Consider the following 20,170-nt stretch of genomic DNA (forward strand, 5'->3'; position numbering starts at 1 on the left):
AGTTCAAAAATATCAAGACTTAAGGTCTTCGTTCCATCAAAACCAAGTGTCCCAGCTGGAATCACCAAGAACGTGAATTTCTCTGAGCAGATCCTCCTTCCATTAACTGACATTTTTTCAGAATGCTGAAACTCAGGGGCTCCTACCATAGAACAGGGGCCACCATTTCAATCCCCACCACTACTATTATCACCACCACTCACCCCCTGCTGTACTTGGCCAGGTGGAAAGTGAGGCATGATTATCAGGTGTCAGTTGATTAATGTGATGTATCAGACACCAGATCAAATGACATGATCTTTTAGTCTGAGACCTTGGTCTCTTTCCTTGAAGGTGGGGCTGCAGGTTACTTACCCTTTGGGTTTCCTTGGCGAAATGTCAACAGGAGGTCCAGGCTGAGGCATATCTTTGGGAAACATGTCCACCCACATCTGCAGGCGGCCCTTGTTAAGAAGACATCCTTTAGATTTTATTCTTTTTGGGGGGGGGCGTTATCACATAGACACTGACCATTCATGGTTTTAACAGATCCCTTTACTAGTAATGGATATTAGGTACATATAATATAATATAATGTAATGTAATATAATAAGGATATTATCCATATTATAGTCAGAATATTTGTTGACAAAGACAGAACTTATATTTTTATTAAAAATTAGAACATATATCAAGAGGAGCATACATCAAGAGAAGGGGAAGGGTAAGCAAAACCTTATTGCGTACCTACTATGTGGTGGACGCAGTGCTATGCACTTGAAAAGCATTGTCTCATTAATTCTTCCAATATTCCCACTAGGTAGATGTTATTATTCTTACTTGGCAGATGAGACAATGTCTTGCCCATGTTTACACGGGCAACATGTAGCAGAGCCTGGATTCACCCCTTGTCTGCTGACTCTAGAGACCCTGCTCTTCTTACCAACCCCTAAGAATTACAAAGATGATACTATCTGTCAGAAGAATCATGCTTCATTTCTTCCAATGTACCTTAACATCCATTATCCCCATCAGTGCTCACCCCCAGCTATGTTTCTGTGCTACACATAAAAAAACTAAGGTTCAGAGAAGTCAAAGAAATTATCTGAAGTCCCGTGGCTAATTAGTGGTAGAATAAGGCCTTCCATCCATTGCTTTGGACTCCATACATCAAAATGTACCCTGTTGCAAGGGATGTGAGAGCCCAGGTGGGGAGAAGGTCCAGTGGATTCCATGTTCAGCTCTGTTGTATGCATGCTAATTGCTCCGTCAGCTCAGGCAAGAAGGTGAGTGATCAACAAGGGCTGGGATGGTCAGGGGAGATTCTATATGAAGTAAGTGGGGCTTCCAACAGAGTAGGAAGGATTTGTAGGATTTGGGTGAACAAGGGGCTTTGGCTAGGAAAAAAAAAAGAGAATTTCCAGGGGAAGGGGCAATGTAAGCAAAGAGTTAGCATTTGGGAAGAGAAGAACCAATTCAATGGAGGATTATATTCCGAGGTCTCTAAAGAGACATTAACATTCACCGTTAACCAAGAAGCTACATCTGACAGGCAAAATGAAGGATACCAGTAACCAAAAGATTTCAAACATCTCTTAGTAAATATTAGGAAATAGTCATAGGCTTCTACACCTTATAAAAGTTTATCCTTTCAAGCCACGCCCTCACGCATGCTATGACTAGGTTTATACCCCAGCATTGCTGGGATAGCAGTGTGGGAGTTCCTGCCCCATTATAGTCAAGCCCATGTGCTTTGCCCAGACTACACAGCGAGTGAGTCCAGAGCTGGGACAGAACTAGGGACTCACACTGCCTGGGTTAAATCCCACCTCTACTTATTACCAGCTGAGTAACTTTGAGCAAGTTACTTAAACTCTCTGAACCTCAATTTCTTCATCTTAAAAGTAAGGATTATAATAATTTCATCATGAGGCTGTATTAAGAAATAAGCGTGAGGTGACACACACACCCATTTGTCTAGGAAAACCATGGTGTGTGCCCCTTGTATCAGCTTAATTATTAATAGTGCCTTCTTTCACTCTCAAAATGGCCATAATTTGGATAAATAAATCTATGGCCATCCTAATTAGGTGAGATCATTTCTGTAAAGGGCCTAGAACATAAAAGCCTCTTATTAAAGTTGTCTTCTCTTCCCTTCTAACTCAGAAGCCAGATCTCTAGTCATCTTTTCCACACAGCTTGTTTTGCCAGTTCTTCAAGGAAAGCCTCCAACTATTGCTTCTTTGGGAAAACTAGTGGGCTGTGTGGTTACTGACAGATTTTTGGACAAGGTCTTGGGCACATCAGATGAGTTTTGAAGTTTCTCAAGTGTCAGGATTCTTCAGAAAGAACTTGATAACTCAAATCATAAAAGGGAAAGAGCACTAAATCCTACTCTGATTTTAGGGCAGAGTTTCTCAATCTCAACATTCGTTTGAGGCTGAATAATTCTTTGTTGTGGAGGGCTGCCCAGTACAGAATAGGACGTTTAGCAGCATCTCTGTCCCTTCCCACTAGATGCCAATATCACCCCCACCCACGTGAGACGACCAAAAATATTTGAGACATTGCTAAACGTCCGGGGCAGGAGGGGCAAAATTGTCCCTGGTTGAGAACCATTATTATACGGCACACAAGATTAACTTGTAGGGGAAATGTCATTCTCTTCAGGGATGAACACTCTTATTGGGACCAGAACTGTCTTGGCCACTACCTGCTCCATTCCTGGCTTATCCCTGTGGTACAGTGGCCGAGTTTCTATGTGCTCAGGAACCAGCCTACACCCAACCTGTGGGATATCCTCCCAAGAGCGTAAAACGCTGAGGGCCAAGTGCTCGTACGACTCCACCGTCTCATCTGCATGGAAGAGAGAAAAATAAAGAGACTTGTCAGATTTGTTCCTGTAGGCGGATAGTCATGCGCTGTCAGATACGTTTTCAAACACTCCCTTAAAGGTTCATTTAAATATACCAAGGAACAGGGAGAGAGATAAGACAGTGAAAGAGAAAAAGGACAACGAGAGAATGGAAAGAGGTAGGAGTAGAGTGGTGGGAAGGGGAAAGAGATTGCAAGTGAAGAGAGCCAACCTATCTACAAAACAGAAACAGACTCACAGACCTAGAGGTCAGACTTGTGGTTGCCAAGGGGGAGGGGGGAGGGAGAGGGAGGGACTAGGAGTATGGGGCTGGTAGATGCAGACTATTACATATAGAATGGATAAACAACAAGGTCCTACTGTATAGCACAGGGAACTATAGCCAATCTCCTGGGACAAACCATAATGGAAAAGAATACTTAAAAAAAAAAGAATGTATATATGTGTATAACTGAGTCACTTTGCTGTACAGCAGAGATTTGTACATCATTGTAAATCAACGATACTTCAGTTAAAAAAAAATTAATTAAAAGAAAGTTAAGAGGGCTTCCCTGGTGGCGCAGTGGTTGAGAATCTGCCTGCCAATGCAGGGGACACGGGTTCGAGCCCTGGTCTGGGAAGATCCCACATGCCGCGGAGCAACTAGGCCCGTGAGCCACAGCTACTGAGCCTGCGCATCTGGAGCCTGTGCTCCCAACAAGAGAGGCCACAATAGTGAGAGGCCCGCGCACCGCGATGAAGAGTGGCCCCCACTTGCCGCAACTAGAGAAAGCCCTCGCATAGAAACGAAGACCCAACACAGCCAAAAATTAAAATAATTAATTAATTAATTAATTTTTTTAAAAAAAGGTTGATGTTAACATCATGATTAAAAAAAAAAAAAAAAGTTAAGAGAGCGGGAAATGAGGTGGGTTGACCAAAAGATCTAGAGCGCAGTCAGAGTCTTGGAGTACAGGACTCCCTTCACCCCTTGAATCAGACTCCTTCAGAGTCTATGAATCACAAACTTGGCTTCAAGGAACTAGAGAGGGTATGTTTCCTGGAGACATAAAACTGTTTGCTAACACCGTAGTGGGAGAGGGCCTGGAGAACCAGTGTGGCCCTAAGCAATGTGGTGAAACAGGCACAATATGTGCTCATCGATGTCTTTTGACTTTTCTCATTACTGCTTGGGATCTCCCGCCTACCAACACTTACTCCAGAAAAGATTCTCTGATCTATGGTTTTACCAAAAAAGGTAATTCATGACAAAAACTACCAGTAGAAATAATACTCGCAAAATAAGGCAAAAATTGTTGAAAGAATAAAATCTTCTTGAACAAAGTTTAGAATGGCCAGATTCAACATAGGAAAGTTGAACCAGGTTTAACCAAAAAAAGGCTACCAAAAAAAATCTCCCAACAGCAGTCATTACAATCAGTAAAAGTCAATAGGGATGAACAAGTAATCAATGAATTAAATCTTTGTCAAAAAGTTTAATCAGTCAAGAACTGATCTTAATGAATATAATTTCAGATTTTTGGTGGGCAAGTAAATTGTTTAATCATGAAATGTAGAATACTGACCAAGGGACTGAAGTAGCTTAATAGAGTATATTACGAAAAAGTATTTTTCTCATAGAAATTCATCAGTATCATTAATACACTAAATGTCAATAACTCTGCATGCATGAACCTCTAAGAAGTTCTTGGGGCCAAAACAACAAGGTAAAAAGAAATCTTGGCATTGAAGTGGTGGGATCAACATAGTGTCAAAACACCCTGTAGTGTGTACTTAATTGGGCTTTTTGCATCAGGAGCACTGCACCATATATAGGTAATTTTTAAGCATCAAATGGACAAGTGTGACAGTACAGAAATTGTTCTATATCCTTAAAGTAAAGGTGGCTTTTTTTTCTTATCCTAAATTTATGAAAGGCTCTCTGGGATCTTCCTGGTATGTCCTATGTTGCTCATATGGAAAAATCTGTTTCTTGGTGTTGAAACAAGAGATTTGTTAGTATAACACTTATGGGGGTAATTTGAGTTGTATCCAATTATTTATTTTGTGTAATATTAATTTTAAGGTATTGTCTATCTTCTGACACAACAATTCTACTTATATGATATATACTGTAGACACATCAGAAATATGCAAAAATATGCGTAAGGATGTTCGTGGTAGCATTAAGTGTCACTACAAAAATGGACACAATGGAAATAAATGTCACAGCCATAAAATAGAATATTATCAAGGATTGTTTCAAAGAACAGAGAATTGTCGTAATCTATTGGAAATAGAAAAGGCAGAGTACAAAACTATAGATATGGTACATTTAAAATTATGTAAAAATGTGCCATATTGCACACACACTGTGCAAAATTTATATTTCTGTAAAGAAATATACCAGCACGCGCCACGGTTATCTCTGAATTTGGGGATTAAGAGTGATTTTCATCGTCCTCCTTACTTTTCCATATTTTCTACTGTGAGCATGCATTAATTGTACAGTAAATGAGCATTATCTTCAGTCACCAATACCACTGAAAGCAGGTTTTTCAAAAGAAGAGCCATGTCAGCGGGATACATTGGGGGAGTTACCTGTGTCCTCCTCGGTGAAGACTGTTTTTCCAGAAAAGACCTGGTTTCCTATCTGTATTTTCCCAGGGCAAAAGTAGGGGCCATCCAGCTTGTTGTCTTTGCAGAGCTTGGTGAGGATTTCGGTGGGCTTGGACGTGTCTCTCCAGGCATTGTATCCTTCTCTGAAAAGTGGAGGAGGGACAGAGGGTGAGGTCCAGCCTCCCCAGGAGCCACATCTGAGGTCCCGGTAAAAAGAACCACCTAAGTATGATCTGTGTTAATCCTTCAGATTTAACTTGACCTTCTACATGCTTGGGGCTAGTGTTTTCGTTTTGTTATCTTCTCTCTTTTCTGGTCAATACCTCTGCATATGTATGCTTGTACAAAAGGCAGAACTTCTGAGTAGCTTGACATAAACATTCTTTCCAGGTAGTTTTGGATATTTTTTTAAAAGACATGCATCCTTTAAAAAAAAATCTGAAGTGAAATTCACATAACAAAATTGACCATTATAAAGTTGACCAATTTGGTGGCATTTAGTACTTTCACAACGTTGTGCAACCACCACCTCTATCTAGTTCCAAAAAATTGTCATCACCCCGAAAGAAAACCCTCTACCCATTAAGCAATTACTCCTCATTCCCCCTATCCAACGCAGCCTCTGGCAGTCACCAATCTGCTTTCTGTCTCTGTGGATTTCTTAGTAGGTAGTTTTTGTTTAGTTTGTTCTGTCCCTAGCAGAATAGCTATTTGGCTGCTACTTATTCTAAGAAGAAAGCCTAGCTCATCCTTCCAATTTCTCTGCTTCTTTCCTCCCTTCTCCTCCTCCGCCAAAATCATATTGTAGACTCATGTCACAGGCAGGAAGTCTTGATGTGCCATTTCTCTAATCAGTTATTTCCTAGTGGTGGGTTTCTAAATCTTTTCAACCCCTTCTTCCCTTAAAAACTAGCTGTTTGGTTAAAAATTATTAACTTGCAATGAGATGCTCCCTAAGAACCATGACCAAGATAAGCTTGAATTTCTCTGCTCCTTGGGATGCGGGATTCATCAGAATTTAATTTGTTTAAGCATTGAAATAAACCAAAACATGGCTATAAAGCAGTTTTCCTACACTGGGCCAGAGATATGAGGATCCTGAAAAGATTCCATGCCACCCCCAGAGCCATACATAGGCCTCCCCAGAAATAAGTGCTCTTGTTTATTTTTAAAACTTCAGAGAACAACTTCCCTGACTAAATTATTCTGGTCCCTGCTAGTTCCACTGTCAGGAAATTCTCCTGAACAAAAGATCCACTATGTTTGCTTATGACTTCCTTTACCGACTTCAGAGTGAGCACAGCTTATCATTCTCTGAATGGTACCCTCTCAGGTACTTGAGAATGATGTAAATACATCAGGAGGCTTATAAATTCACTACAGTCCCAAAACTGGACCGGCCTTCAAGGCTCAGAGAAGAACAGGCCAGCAGTAGAGACTTGTCTGAAAAATCATGCCATGGAGGAAATAGATGCTCAGACTGTGTTAATGAGAGTGTAAATTGGTCCAACCCTTCTGGAGAGCCATTTGGACATATATATTAAAAGTCTTTAAAGTGTGCATTCCTTTTAATGGAATAAATCCATATCTATGGACGAACACTGAATGAATTATCAGAAAGGTTTGCAATGGCTTTTGTATGGGAACGTGCATGGCAGCAATATTTCTAATGGAATAAGAAAGAAAAATATAAATGCCCTGAAATTCAGGAAGGGAAATTGGTTATATCATTTTATAGTAAATTTATATAATGGAACACCACTATTAAAATAATGACTTTGAAGAATATTTAATGACATCATAAAATGCTTATAAGGGTATAAGTGCAACAAGAAGCTTACAGAATTGCATGGATAGTATGAGTCCAACTTTGGGGGAAATAGCATAGAAAAAAATACTAAAAGGAAATACATACAAATTTTTTAATGTAAATTTTATCTCTGGATAAAATAATTTGAGCATCATTTTGTACTTTCCGTATGTCCTAAATTTTCTACAAGGAATATATATTACTTTATATTGAGAAGAAATATTTCTAAAATTATACCATGGAAATCTAATGGATGTTTTTATATTTTCCTAGCTGATATTTGTAAGAGTTTTTTTTAAGATATTAAATATATCATACTTTAAAAAATAAAGCTGGTCTCTGTTGCTCTATGTCTCATTTTTAATTGAACATTAAGGGAATGTAGTATTTTGATCGTAACTCAGCCAGTATCTTTATTTAGAGCCCTGCTGCTATTTTTGTCTTTTATGAAATTTTTGTCACCAAGAAAGGCAGGCTTACATTTTTTCCTTCCAGACTGAGTTGGTATAGTGTATTCTTGGTTATTAAAATGCTCATAGCTTTGGGACTTTGAAATGGTAAATATTCATGGTGTGTGAAAAAGCATGATACATAACTGTATGATCTTAATTACATAAAAATGGACGCTTGTAGATAGTCAAGCGTAGATAGTCATGTAGATATAAAAACAAGACCTAGAAGGACACATCAAACGGTAAACTGCTTGTGATTATGGATGACTTTGTTTTTTGCTTCTTGTGCTTTTTGGTTTCCTATTATGCACATGTCAGCTTTTAAGAAATAAATGTTATTTTAAAAACCTTAAAAGTAAAAATAAAAAAATAAAGCTGATAATTTATATTTTAAAATTAATCAGAATTCAAAAATCTTTGTAAAGAATGAGAGTTGGACCCACTTTTCCCACATGTGTAAGATGGGGATAACACCTTAATGGGTTTTGAGAGAATTGAATGAGATACTCCATGTAAAGTGCGTGGTATATTGTAAGCACTCATGAGTGTTTGTTGTAATTAACTAGGATATTGGCAGTTGTATTATATTAATCATTCTTCTAGCATCATTCCCCACTGGGAACTCTGTCCACCTGGCCCAGCTGATCGAATGAACAAATACAATTCAGCTCTTGACTCTTGAAGAACCTGTCCTGGGTTCTAAATCAGTTTTGCTTCCCCAGCCCCAAGTACCCTCAAGGGCAGTGAGCAGTTTCCCCAGACCAGCCCTGCTGACATGGAGCACATCTGAGATATTAAATCTGGGCCTTGGCTGGCCTTTCCAGCGCATGGGCTGCAGCCTCAGAACACCAACAGCGTTCCATGGGAGGAATAACTTACATCTCGTATTGATTCTGCAAGCCACAGATGGCTCGGTGTTTGCTGTAGAAGCGGTTCTCCAGGTCAATCCTCGTCTCACCAATGAGGTCATCCATCCCGATCATGTCATGGTCGTAGATCAGCACAGAGAGCAAGGACTCCTTTGGGAATGTGGCCTGGATCTCAAATGACCTGCCATCCAAGCAGAGGTTTTAGGAATCAGCAGCATTTGGTGATACAGAGAACTTTTCCCTGTTTCGCTTTTAGCCCACCTACAGTCCATATGAACTCACTAAACACTCAGCAATCCAGTTACTACTTAATGGATGTTTATGTGGTGTAATTTTTCATTGAGATGCAACCCATTTCCAACTCTTTTGTCAGTTTTCCAGTAGCCAATCATCTCCTCTTTTGTGGGCCATGCCTTGCAGTCTTCAACTAGGGTGACAGCAAGAGGGAGAGGAAAGTCTTAGATTTTGGTCTCAAACAGGACTGATTTCTAATCTGGATTTTGAATCAGCCACTTCCCGGTTGTAATACATTGAGAAAGTTATTTCATCCCTCTCAGCCTCTTTATGTGTAAATGGGGATCAATATGTCTTCTTTATAATATAGCAGAGTGGTTAAATGTGATAGTGTTTGTATAAACACAGATTTAACTTCCAGGCATTCAACCTGGTACCCAAAAATTTACCATTCCCTTTCCCCTCCATTGTTGCTTCATCAGGGAATACCAGCTGGGTTTATTTGAAATGAAAATCCTATAGACAATGGAAAATCATTAGAACATAGACTTGCAGGACTGGAATGCTGTCTCTACAAGATTATTCTGAGCCCCTTGAGAACAGAGACCTGCCCTCTTCATCTCCGCATTACTGGAGGCTGCACTTCACCTGCAGAGAGTAGATGCAATAAATGTTTCCTTGAACTGTAAGGGATCTCAGAAATCACCATATCCAATTGCTTCATTTTACAGATAAGGAAACTGAAATCCAGAGAACACAAGGGACTTGCCCAGGATCATAAATCAGGTCAAACTGGGATAAGTACCAGTTTCCTAACTCCTGGTACCGTTCTCTTTCCACAATCTCACCCCAATGCAGTGTTGAAAAGAATAGCAATGCTGTCAGATTTCCCGTGACAATGCATTATCCGTGCTACTGAGCGTTAGAGAAGATAATTAAGAATTAAATTGGGAGTGAAAGGCTGCATTTTAGGGAAATGTGTTCTTGAAAACAAAATCAAGGATACACCAGGGTTTCTCCAGTTGTTCCTGTCTCTGTCTGCCCTGGGACAAGGTGGGGAGGCTGGTCTGGGAACAAGGGACAGAGAGGATGCAGAGAGGAGGGGAGAACAGAGGACCCATTATTTCCCTGCCTGTCCTCAGGCCTGTCTGGGCTGCTGCCGTCACGGTCAGGTCCACTTACCCTGACTCTCACTCTCCAGGTTGGTAGGGACAGCAATCACAGCACAGCCTGGAGCCAATTAGCCCTCCCCAGAGAGAAAAAAGCAGAGTCGCGGGGCTTCCCTGGTGGCGCAGTGGTTGAGAGTCTGCCTGCCAATGCAGGGGACACGGGTTCGAGCCCTGGTCTGGGAAGGTCCCACATGCCGCGGGGCAGCTGGGTCCGTGAGCCACAACTGCTGAGCCTGCGCGTCTGGAGCCTGTGCTCCGCAACAAGAGAGGCTGCGATAGTGAGAGGGCCGCGATAGTGAGAGGCCCGCGCACCGTGATAAAGAGTGACCCCCACTTGCTGCAACTAGAGAAAGCCCTGGCACAGAAACGAAGACCCAACACAGCCATAAATTAATTAATTAATTAATTAATTTTTAAAAAAAAAAAAAGCAGAGATGCTGGACAGCTCCAGTGCCTGTAACTGACTGATGCTGGCAGCTCTAGCAGGCCAGGGATACAGCTATGCAAAAAAGAAATTCGTTTCTTCCACCTGAAGACATAGTATTGCCTCTCTGGGGCTCTAAGATTTGGATTTGAAACTGTAACTGATATTCTAGAGGCATCTCGCAAGTAAGCCCCCAGCCACCTCTGAGCTTGGCCATCACCAAGCTGCTGCCACCAAGGAAGGATTTATTAAGTGCTTAACTGCCCCTGGCAACCATGACAGAGGACAGAGGGCTCAATTGTTCTGGTCCATCTCCCAGAGTTGTGTGCTATGTGCTCACAGGTTCACCTCTCCTGAATTTTCATTAGCGCTGTCCTTAGAAAAACTACCAAAACCAGCTCACCATGATTGGACTTCCAGTCATTCGGGGATAAACTAGGCTTATACCAACGTGTGTGTGTCAGGGAGATAGGATCTCTAGAAACAGCATTGGTGTGAGAAAAGAGAATGCATCCTGAAATGGGTGAAAACTGAGCCTTGTAGAAACATTCAGTACCGAAAGCTTCAGAGCAAAGATGTCTCACTGTTTCTTTGCCCATTCATTCATTCTTTTATTGATTCACTTGTTCATTTGACATTTATGAGACATCCATTATGTGCCAGGCACTGTGGTTATTAAGAAAATGAGGAACGGCCAACTCTTCAGACATGTAGCCCTTCAGGGTGATGGGGTCTCATGAAATCCCACTGAAAACTGACTGAAGGGTTGTTTGTCAATCTGTTTGTTCATTTGTTCATTCTACAAATATTTAAAGAGCATCTGCTCTGTGCCACACCCTGTCCTAGGTGCTGGGGATGCAGCATTGAACAGACTAGACCAAGTCCCTGCATGAATGGAGCTTACATTCTAGAGGGGAGATGGGAGACAGCCATAAACACATAAACACACCAATTCATGTCACAGCTTATGAAGAAAAGTAAAGCAGACCCAGGGCCAGGGCATCAGGGGTGGAGCCTGTGACATCCTCTTATGGGGAGGTCTCAAAGAAGAGTTCCCCAGACCCCAGGTCGGGGATGAGAGCCCTCCACTCTCCCTGCTGGAACACAGATTGAGCCAACAATGTCTGTCCCTGAGTAACAATTAAATATACATCCAACAAAGCATCCACACCTGGAGGGCTTCTGGAAGAGGCTCTGAAATGCCAGAGGCAGGAGGGACTATTCCATCATCCTCTTCTTTTGTTTACCACAGCCATAAACGGAGGTTATAAAACCAGTGTAATTCATGGCACTGTGGTGAGAGCAGCTCATAAAGCGTGACCCAAAGCACTTGACAAAATGAAGTGCTGGTTATGTAAACAGCAGGTAATGATAAAGGTCATCTCCGGATCAGGGAAGCAAGGGTAAGTTTCCCCAGCATGTCTTTTTAATCATTCTCTTTCATCTGAACAGGCAAGATTGTTTATTGCCTTATTTCCTTAGGAGCAATAAAATGTAAGAGGCTGGTGCTGATCAAATGTCAGAGGGTCCAAAGCGATCACAAATGTGTAAATGAATTTAAATGAGCTGGATAAAGATCTCATCCCATGCTCCTTGTTACTCCGGAAAAAAAGAAATTAAATACACTTAAGATGTGTGCATTGCTAAAATGATTTTCAAGGGGAGCGGAAGGAAGCTAATGAGTTTTGAGTATCTACTATGCACTATCATAGACAACGTGCTAGGTGCTTGTCATATTTAATCTTCTAAAGACGTCTGAGAGTCAAGTATCACTGTTATTGCTTTACAGATGAGAAAAACTAGGACCAGAGAGGTTAAGCCATCTGCATAAAGTTACTCAGCCTGTATGTGGCAGAGTGAAACCCAGGTCTGCTTGACTCCAGAGTTATTGGCAGTCAAGAGCACAAACCCAAGCAGGGAACATAAATGTGTGACATACCCTTTTAGAAGATAAATGGGGTGGTAGGGTTGCTGTGAACTGGAGAATGCCTGGTTCACCTAAACATAACACAAGTGCAATGCATTGTAAACACTTTGCAGGAAAACAAAACACAGGCGGTGGGTGCAGTTCCACTTTTTGACTGCAGGGGTCACCTCAAATGAACTGCAAGATGATATGATGGAAAAATCTCTTTGGTAGAAGACAAAAGACCAAACATCTGGCCCCTTCTCTTCTACTTATGAGCTGTGTGAACTTGAACAAGTTTCTAAACCTCTCTGGGCCTTGGTTATCTTTTTGGAAAAAGGAACTCTCTCCAAGGCAGGAGGCTGAATCTGATGACTGTTCAAGTGGTGTCTTAAATTTGAGATCTGGGAAAATCCTTATTGGAAAACCATGGGCATGAAGACCATGCAGAACCAAGCTGCTGAAGGGACCAAGGAAAGAATTCAGCCCTTCTCCGTGAAGAGAAGCTTGATTGGCTGTTATCCCGGGCAGGAGTCGGCATTTAATCTCCTGCACTCTTTACTCAGACCCATACACGTATCCACACCAAACACCCTACAGAAGCACCATAGGAACAAATGCAGAGAGGACAATGCAATGAGACCCAGATGGCCACTGACCTTCCAAATACTGGGTTCAGTTGTTTAGGGATGTATTTGTCCCGGTCTTTGATTTCAGTTTTGCCAAGCTTGACCACAATGTAGGGATCCGATTTGCCATCTGGATCAGCTGGGCTAAGATTAAATGCCTGGAGAAGAGAAAAAAATCCCTTTGGTCCAGTGGTTCTCAACACTGGCTGGCACCGGGATCACCTGGGAGTTTTAAAAAATACTGATGCCTGAGGTCTATTCCCAGATATTCTGATTAAATTGGCCCTGGACTTGGGGATCTTTAGAAGCTCCCTAGATGATTCTAGTGTGCGGCTAAAGTTAAGAACCACTGTTTTAGCCTCTCTACTCTGCTGTTAAAAGAAAAGTTATCAGCTTTGCCCAAGTTCTACTTTCTCTGGAGTTGTCTCCCCAGTGGAAAGCAGCCCTTGGCACAGAGTAATGAGGAATCTGCTGGACCAGGAAGCAGAAGGCATGAATTTGAGTTCCAGTTTTAGGTAGTCATGTGATCTTGGGCAAAACATGTCATCTCTCTGAGATTAATATGTAAAATTATGGGGTAGACCTAAAGCCTCCCCCCAGAAGTAGTGGAATCTGAATCCATGACCCCGTCAGTCTTGCATTTAGCGTTGGTCAGCTGAGTGACGATCTGTTTCCGTCAGGGAGGACCAGGGTAGGGAGCTGGTGAGGAAGGACACGGAGAAGATGGAGAAACTGCAGAGATGAGAGCTGGATAAGAAACAGTCTCATTTTTAGGACTCTGTCCTATAGACAGAAGGGTATAAGCACACAAAGCTCTATTTTCAAGGTTGTTCATTAGAACGTTGTTTAATAGCTAAAAATTGTGAACAACCTATATGTCAATTACTTAGGGAGAAACTCCATCCAAAATTGTCCCTCCCCTGCTGGCCCCATGGTCTAGTGGTCAAGATCCTGGTTTCCATACAAAATTGTCCCTTCCCCATTTACCCTCGTCATCACATTGCCCAATTTTTTTTTTTTTTTACTGAAATATAGTTGATTACATCCCCCAATTTTAATTCTTTATTTAGCAGTTATCTCTGACATTCATCTTGCTTATTTATCTGTCTGTTGTTTATTTTCATACCCTCCTAATGCCCACACCACCCCCAATTAATTATAATCTCCATGAGAGCAAGGGTACTGTCTGTCTTGTTCATTACATTAACTCCAGGACTTAGGACAGGGTCTTCCCAATATTTGTTGAATGAATGAATAAAGGATACTACATTAATTCAAGAAAACACTAGGTGGCTACTAATAGGAATGAGAAAGACCTATATGTACTGATCTAGAAAAATGTCCAAGGTACATTACTAAGTAAAGAAAGAAAATAGAAGATCAACATGTAATACATGAAGCTGGACTCCGTTAAATAAATACCTGGATGTAGTTGTAGACAGGTGTAAATAGATAGAGATGTGTTTGCATAAGACGAGTATATATACATAAGAAGGGTAAGTTTCTGGGGATGGAATTGCAGAGGTGGGGGGATTTGATTTCTTTCTCCATGCAAAATTTAAGTAGTATTACTTTCTACTTCTTTGGTGTTTTATTAAATTAAGAGATTTTTAAATTAACTTATTATTTAGTTAATTAAATCTTAGTGTAAGAGAGCAAACCACACATAATCACCATTACTAGAAATGTCGATGAAAAACATTGTCCATAATTTATCCTACTCCCTACAACCCAGGGCTGCTACCCTCTGACTCTTCATTTGTTCAAGACCTGCCGGTCCTCAAGTTCCAGCCCCAGTTCTCCTTCCTCCACACTGTTTCCTGAGCAGGAACCTGATCTGCATTCTTGGTCTTTGTCTAGAGGGTACCTGTATATAAATATCTATATCTATACCTATATCTATATATAGATATAGGTATAGATATAGATATATACATACACATATACATATATATACATATAAAAGTGTGCTGTAGATATTTGCTAAATGAATAAATAGTCATAATCCTTCTCCAATCTTTGTAGTCCAAAAAATTTCTCCCTCTCCTTCCTACTATTCAGACTCTTATTTCTGGGTTCCCCAAAATATGTCCCGTAGAACCTGAGTTCCACAGTGTTTCCTGTAGGGAGGAAAAGTAGGTGTGGGCAGTAAGTTTTGAAAATGCTGTTAAAGATTCAACAGTTAAATAGGTTTCTTTGCTTCTGGAATTCTCAGAGCCTTGAATATGCTAATGAGCTTTGTGAATCTCAGGTGTTGGAGAAGGGAAATGAATTACTATATGCATCATTTCTAGAATTTATTTGAATACATGGTCTATTTCCAGAGGAATCCATATTAATTATCTCTCCCAAGACATGAGTGATTTCCTGAACAAAATTTTTAAAAGATTAGTCTAAACTATCCTGTGGGTGGGTATTTAATATAGACTATTGACATTGCCAATAACGTTTTACAAGTTATTGTACTGTCTGTCTTGTTCATTACATTAACTCCAGGACTTAGGACAGGGTCTTCCCAATATTTGTTGAATGAATGAATAAAGGATACTACAAGTATCCTTTATTGGATACTTGTAGTATCCTATATTGAATCCTTTATCCCTTATTGGATAACTTTACAAGTTACTTCTCATCTTTCCAACTAGACTGTGACTTCTTCGAGGGCAGGCACTGTGTTTTTTTCCGTCACGATATCCTTAGTGATTAGAACATGCCTGGCACATGGTGGTCATGGCCATGATGACCTTGCTGCTAATAACAAAGGAAACATGAGAACTGCATGATGGAAAGGGGATGTTTAGTTGTCCCCTGGCGTTAAAGAATAATTCATCTTTGTTTTATGTTTCATTTCAGTTTCTAAAAAAGATTTTAGGCAATTTAAGCAAAGAGTTAATATAAAATAAGATGACTACAATCAAGTAAGGTTATGAAAATCAACTCCAAGGTCAGGAGATGAAAACAAATACATGAACCATAAACGTCTAGCACACAGTTGCTTTGATTGAGCACCAAATTTGGCCCCAAGCTTCCTGGCAATCAGGCCAAAAGTTTCACAATTAGAGTTTAGTGCTCTCATTATCAGAAAGGAGGAAGCCTAGGGCAGATAATATTGTTCTTGGAAATATACTAGAAATGAAATTTCTGACTGCAGCAGAACAGAGGCATAGCCCCGGAGGTGGGGGAGGATTGCACAGCGGCAGCTGCCCTGCTCTGCCCTGGTTCTTCCCTCTGACTTGCCTGTGAGCTTCCTGCTTCAGTGCTACTTGGTTTCCTGCCCAGCTAGCAGGCAACCACAGAGAGCAAATAAAGCCACACAGAGCAGTCCTCTCAGACTGGGAAATATTTTCGCTCAGTGAAAAGCCAGCAAAGGTCCATGTTACCAACCAAACTTCATACCCTCTGTTATGGACCGAATTGTGTTTTCTCAAAATTCCTATGTCAAAGCCCTAACCCCTAATGTGACTGTATTTGGAGATGGGGCCTTTAGGGAGCTAATTAAGGTTAAATGAGGTCATAAGGGTGGTGTCGTAATCCGATAGAACTGGTGGCCTTACAAGAAGAGAAAGAGACAACAGATCTCCTCTTCTCTCTCTCTCTCTCTCTCTCTCTCACACACACACACACACAGGAAAGGCCATTTGAGGACACAGCAAGAAGGTGGCCATCTATAAGCCAAGAAAAAAGGTCTCACCAGAAACCAACTCTGATGGTACCTTGATTATGGACTTTCAGCCTCCAGAACTGGAGAAAATGAGTATCTGTTGTTTATGTCACCCACTCTATGGTATTTTGTTATGGCAGCTCTAGGAGATTAAAACAACCCCTCAGAGTAAACAAGGATGCCTCACCGCAACAATGTACACCCTGATCAGGACTTTGATGGGGTGGTTGGATGGAATCCCTTGCTGGATTCTCAGCTGCTTGCTGTCCTTGATGCTGGAATCCTCGGGGCTTTTGTAGATGCAGAAGGAGCCCTGGAACCACAAAGCACTACCCATTGAAACAAGATAGTCATATGCCCCGCTGAAAACCAACCATGTAGAGGAATAAATTATTGATACACACAACAACTTGGATGGATCTCAAGGAAGTTATATAAGTGAAAAGAGCCAATCTCAAAAGTCTCATACTGGAGGATTCCATTTATATAACTTTCTTGCAACTACAAAATTATAAAGGTAGAGGATAAGTCAGTGATTGCCAGAGGATAGAGATGGTCACAAGCAGGGCATAATTATAAAGGGGTAGCATGATGGAGACCTTTGTGGTGATGGAATAGCTCTGTATCTTGTTTGTGGTAGTGGTTATGCAAAGCTACATATGTGATAAAAATTACATAAAACTATATACACACTCTATCAATGTGGATATACTGGTTTTGGTATTTACGTAAGATGTAAACAATGGAGGAAACTGGGTGAAGGGTCCACTAGACCTCTGTCTACCATCTTTGCAACTTTCTGTGAATCTTAACTATTCAAAATAAAGAGGGTTTTTTAAAATTAAAAAAAAACAACAAAATGTCTAGGGCATAGCGCTGGGAAAAGGAGCACAGCCTGGGACCCAACAGGACCTGGGGTGGTGCTACTCTTGTCCCCTGGATGTCCTCAGGCCATTCATATAACCCTCCTGCATCTGTGCTTCTTCATGGTACATCAGTGAATCAGTGTTGGTAGAGTACCACCCTCCTCACGGGGCTGTTACGTGAGAAACGAATAGGGGCATCAGATGGAATCCTGAGTGCCTTTTACATGCAGGGTTCTGAGCTAGTGTTTTCTCCCATTATTTCATTCAATCTTGGCTTCAGTATTTCTATTTTCAGATGCTGCAACCGAGGCTCAGGGAGGTCAAGTACTGCTCAAGATCACAAGCTAGTTAGGATTTAAATCCTAAATGAGGATTTAAACCCAGACTGGCAAGCTGCAATGCCCATGTGATTTCCAACACATCACCTTCATATAAAGGGCCCAGGCATGCAGTAGGTTCAGAGTAAGTGTCAGCTACTGCTTTGTGGTGCTGACACCGTAAGTCTGCCAGATGAAGGGTTTGTGTTGTTTGATTAATTTAATCATTCAGCTGATAGGCTTGTGTAAATCATATGTTTGGTAGGTCAGGGGGTGGGAAAAGCAGAGTAAAATTAAGTGATCCCTTTAGGCAATGACTCTGGCTCCTCATATTCCACAGACTGAGCTCCAATCCACTTTACTGGCCACAAATCAAATACCTTGAAAGACTGGGGCTATAGGTCTTGTGGGGCTCTAGAGAGGGAGGGGCCTGCATAGAGATTAAGGATTTTCCTTACAGACGTCGCACACCACAGTCCAACAGAATTGAGTCATATCCGACGTTTATGGACAGGAGAGCCAGATAAAAGGGTTAACCTTGGAACCTGCCTTAAACTTTCCTATGACTCGGTCTCTGTCAAGGCCATGGTCATCTTCCGTAGACTTGCCTCTGAGCAGCTCAAAGGTTTTCACCCAGTCTTCAAAATTGTTGAATTCACTCTCCAGATCCCCATCGTATATCTTTAGGAAAAAGGGAGAAGAGTGTGCTCAGAGGAAGGAAAGCCCAGGATTGATTTAATGAAAACTGCCAAGATTCTCCAAAACCAGCCTTCGTATATGCCCCTTGGAAAAATCTAAGCGGCTCTATTTATCTTCAGCAAAATAAGGAATATGATTGACTTGGCATTCCTAGAACTAAGTACCACTCTGAAATTTATAAAACGTTTTTGATAAACTTTGAAATTCCAAGAAGTATAGCTAAACCAACAATATTTTAAATATAATATGTAAGTATAAATGTGACAAACCTTTTTATAGCTAATTGATGTCATTGATTGTTGGATACAGACTACAATATTTTGAGGACATTCAAATTAAAAAATATTCATTAGACATTTCATTCTTAACTCATATAAAGTGATGGAATATTTGTTTTTGTTATAATGCATGTAGACATGAATTTTCCAAGCAGAAAATTACCTATATATTTTAGAAATGGAAAATTGAATTGAGTTTTTGATTGAGTAATATAATGAAATCACTTATTCAAATTTCCCATCAAAATTTCTTATCTAAATTCATTATCTAGGTACATAATTTTCATAATGCCAATTTTCATATCCATCAATATGCCTCTAGCTAATAGCCTCTGGCTAATGTTAGGACTGGTCTGACGAAGCTGACTTTTGTAAGAGTTAAAACTCCTGCTATTTCGAGTCTGTACATATCTGCATGATGATGTCAAGCCCAAAGAGGTGAAACCAGGGGAACTCACACACTGTAAATTACATTGTTGCATCCAGGCTAACCAAGTTAAGTTATGCCCCTTCTCAATAGGAGGATGTAGAAAATGGAAAAATAGCAAGCTCCACCATCTTCTCTTGCATGCTTGTTAGTTTGTTACTCTGCATCAATGATTATAACAAAGACAAAGTAAGTTATTCAGACAAAGGTATTCTGGAGCTGACTGAAGCACTAAAAGAACGCCCACCTTCTGAGTTTCCCACCCTAACCATGGCCAAGATGGCTGTGTCCACACACCTGCAAGACAGCCAGGTTGGGGATTTCTTTTTCTTTGAGTTTCTTCTTGAGTATTTTGTCTTTCTTCTTCTTCGGGCCATCTATATTTACCACTACCTCGTCTGGTTTTGCCTCTGTGGATATTTAGTGAAAATGGTTAGACTTCTTATGCTGTTGAGATGAGAAGAAACAAAGTCAAGCTCCCTCTTTCCCTGTGCTCTGACATGTGTCATGACCCTTCTTTTAAGAAAGAAATAGCAACATTTCACTGTAGGATTTCTGCACATAGCCCTGCAGGCTGTGCACTGAAGGAGCAGAGGAGATACCACTTACGTAGCAGTGCAATGTCAGTGGATGCCCTGGGGCTGGCAATGTGTTGGCCTTCCCCGCCATATGCAAGAATTCATTAAACTAGGCACGGAGAGGGTAAGTAATTTGCCCAGTCACCCAGCTAGCAAAGAACAGACCCAGGATGGGGTGACACCAAAGCTTTAGATACATTCCCTCTCAGATCTGTTTAGGAACTTGAGAATCATCTAGTTCAACAACCTCAGGCTCAAATATGCTAAGGGTCTAACACAATGTCACAAATGTACTTAGATTATTCAGTAATTTTTTAGGAGCAGATGCTGGAGAAAAATCAACCAAGCTCCACTATTTTCTAGCTGTATAAACCTGGGCAAGTTACTCAACCTCTTTGT

The 20,170-nt window shown here is 41.0% G+C and overlaps 1 protein-coding gene across 1 annotated transcript in view; it reads right to left on the reverse strand.

The window, feature by feature from the left end:
* The window catches only part of FER1L6 (fer-1 like family member 6), a 124,991-nt gene that overhangs the window by 16,841 nt on the left and 87,980 nt on the right, over positions 1 to 20,170 (reverse strand). Inside the window, exons 29-36 of the mRNA XM_082363035.1 lie at positions 19,491 to 19,603; positions 18,339 to 18,470; positions 16,794 to 16,919; positions 12,976 to 13,103; positions 8,594 to 8,764; positions 5,435 to 5,595; positions 2,693 to 2,835; positions 355 to 443 (exon numbers count right to left, since the gene is read on the reverse strand). Of these exons, the coding sequence (XP_082219161.1) occupies positions 355 to 443; positions 2,693 to 2,835; positions 5,435 to 5,595; positions 8,594 to 8,764; positions 12,976 to 13,103; positions 16,794 to 16,919; positions 18,339 to 18,470; positions 19,491 to 19,603 (1,063 nt within the window). The remainder of the gene's footprint in view (positions 1 to 354; positions 444 to 2,692; positions 2,836 to 5,434; positions 5,596 to 8,593; positions 8,765 to 12,975; positions 13,104 to 16,793; positions 16,920 to 18,338; positions 18,471 to 19,490; positions 19,604 to 20,170) is intronic.

This window comes from Balaenoptera borealis, assembly GCF_965194805.1.
Source record: "Balaenoptera borealis genome assembly, chromosome: 17".
Classification (NCBI taxonomy): domain Eukaryota; kingdom Metazoa; phylum Chordata; class Mammalia; order Artiodactyla; family Balaenopteridae; genus Balaenoptera; species Balaenoptera borealis.